Genomic DNA, 1,575 nt, shown 5'->3' with positions numbered 1-1,575 from the left:
AGGTTGGGCAGGATTATCTGCTCTTTCATACATAATTTACAGCAGCCCCATGCTCGACCATTCGAGGCGATGCCACTACTGCCTCAGTTGACACACCAAATAGACTGGATAGAACCTCAGGCCACGTACAGTGAGGCCTTTTTCTTCTCTCTTGTAGATATTGGGGATCAATGCACAATGCCTCAATTCAGCGCCTCTTCAGTGAGTATGTCCGTCTCCCCTAGTACTACCTATGCTCTCAAGAGTTGACTTTTGCATTATACCCTGCCTTCCCTGCCTCCTTTACATTAATCCATTCCTAGCATTGCAGTTACGCCAGAACAACTAGCTTCTCTGTCTTTATCAGGCTTCTCCCCACACCTTTACTTTCTTAAATCCAAATCCAACTCTCTTGCATCTCCTCTTCCTACCCTGTCCTCTGCCAACGCCCTTTTGGCAGGTTCCATTCATCTCATGATTTAATGATTGCAGGATATACACCACAGACCAGAATAGGTATAACGTAGCCAATAATTCAGAAGAAGGTGCACCTTCCTCCTTAGTCTACCCCTCTCTTTTAGTGTATCTCTGTCTGCCTGTCTGCCCGTTTAAGTTTATGTGCGTGTCATTGCCTATTACCTTCTTATGTCCTTTCAGACAGTCTCCTTAATTGCTGTGGCATGGAAATGGGCAAGAATGTACATGTGTATGTGGATGTGCATGCGTGAGTGTGCGTGTACACTCATCTCATGTACTTCTCCTCCTCCCACTTCGAAACCCGACTTTCTAGTCCGCCAGACATGTTCCATTTTGGGTTAAGTAATATCTCCTTTGATCGTTCGTTTGTTGGCTGGTTCGTTGTCCACTTATTTGATTTCACCTTTTCACTTCGTCACCACTCCATCTCCCACCCACAAACCCATCCACCAACACAGCCACACACTCACTCGTCAACCCACTCACACATTTACTCATTTCTCTTACTTCGTTGCTTTTATCTCTCCTTCAGTTGGAAGTGGATAACTCGTGGTGGGAGCAGAAATGTCCCCAAAGGCCGACCAGACATTCGATTCAAGGAACAACTTCGGGGAAGGAGAAGTCGAAGACTGGTGGACTGCTGCACAGTAGGTGAATTGGGTGGCATGAATGGGTTGGAGGAATCGGTCACCTACCCCTAAGCATTGATATCCTGCTAGCAAACGTGAGTTCCTGATGAGTGTTCCCAATCTGCATGGATTTTGACGAATACAAAGAAAAGCGCACAAAACCATCTATTTCAATCTCCACACTTACGACTATTGCGCTGCAATCATCCCTCATCATGCCTGCAAACCAAAAGTACATTGTGCGACACCCAGTTTAATACATCAGCTCATCAGTCAACCAAGCAGGATCCAAGCTCTAGCTGAGTGCATATGAAAATTAAAACATCACAGAAGTCAGTACTTTTAATGCATAGTATCAAAGCATCATGCATCGAGGATACAACCATGCCCATGTATTTACCTCAAGATAAGGTGAAGCAAATGCATTCGAATCAATTGTCGATGCAGATGTTGTCAAAACTGATGGCAAACTTGTCATTATGCATGTAAC

General features: G+C 44.9%; 1 protein-coding gene across 1 annotated transcript; it reads left to right on the top strand. All coding sequences in view use genetic code 11, as the record gives it.

Moving 5' to 3' along the window:
• Positions 1-69: 69 nt before the first annotated feature.
• On the top strand, positions 70-1,157 carry EGR_11055 (hypothetical protein; the record flags this gene model as incomplete). The annotated part of the gene is made up of 3 exons (XM_024500304.1): positions 70-205; positions 637-703; positions 989-1,157. The coding sequence occupies 3 exons, from the start codon at positions 70-72 to the stop codon at positions 1,155-1,157; spliced, it is 372 nt and encodes a 123-aa protein (XP_024345279.1).
• Positions 1,158-1,575: the final 418 nt, after the last annotated feature.

This window comes from Echinococcus granulosus, assembly GCF_000524195.1.
Source record: "Echinococcus granulosus chromosome Unknown EG_S00352, whole genome shotgun sequence".
Lineage (NCBI taxonomy): Eukaryota > Metazoa > Platyhelminthes > Cestoda > Cyclophyllidea > Taeniidae > Echinococcus > Echinococcus granulosus.
The sequence above is the reverse complement of the archived record's forward strand: the minus strand, read 5'-3'. Positions and strand labels throughout refer to the sequence as shown.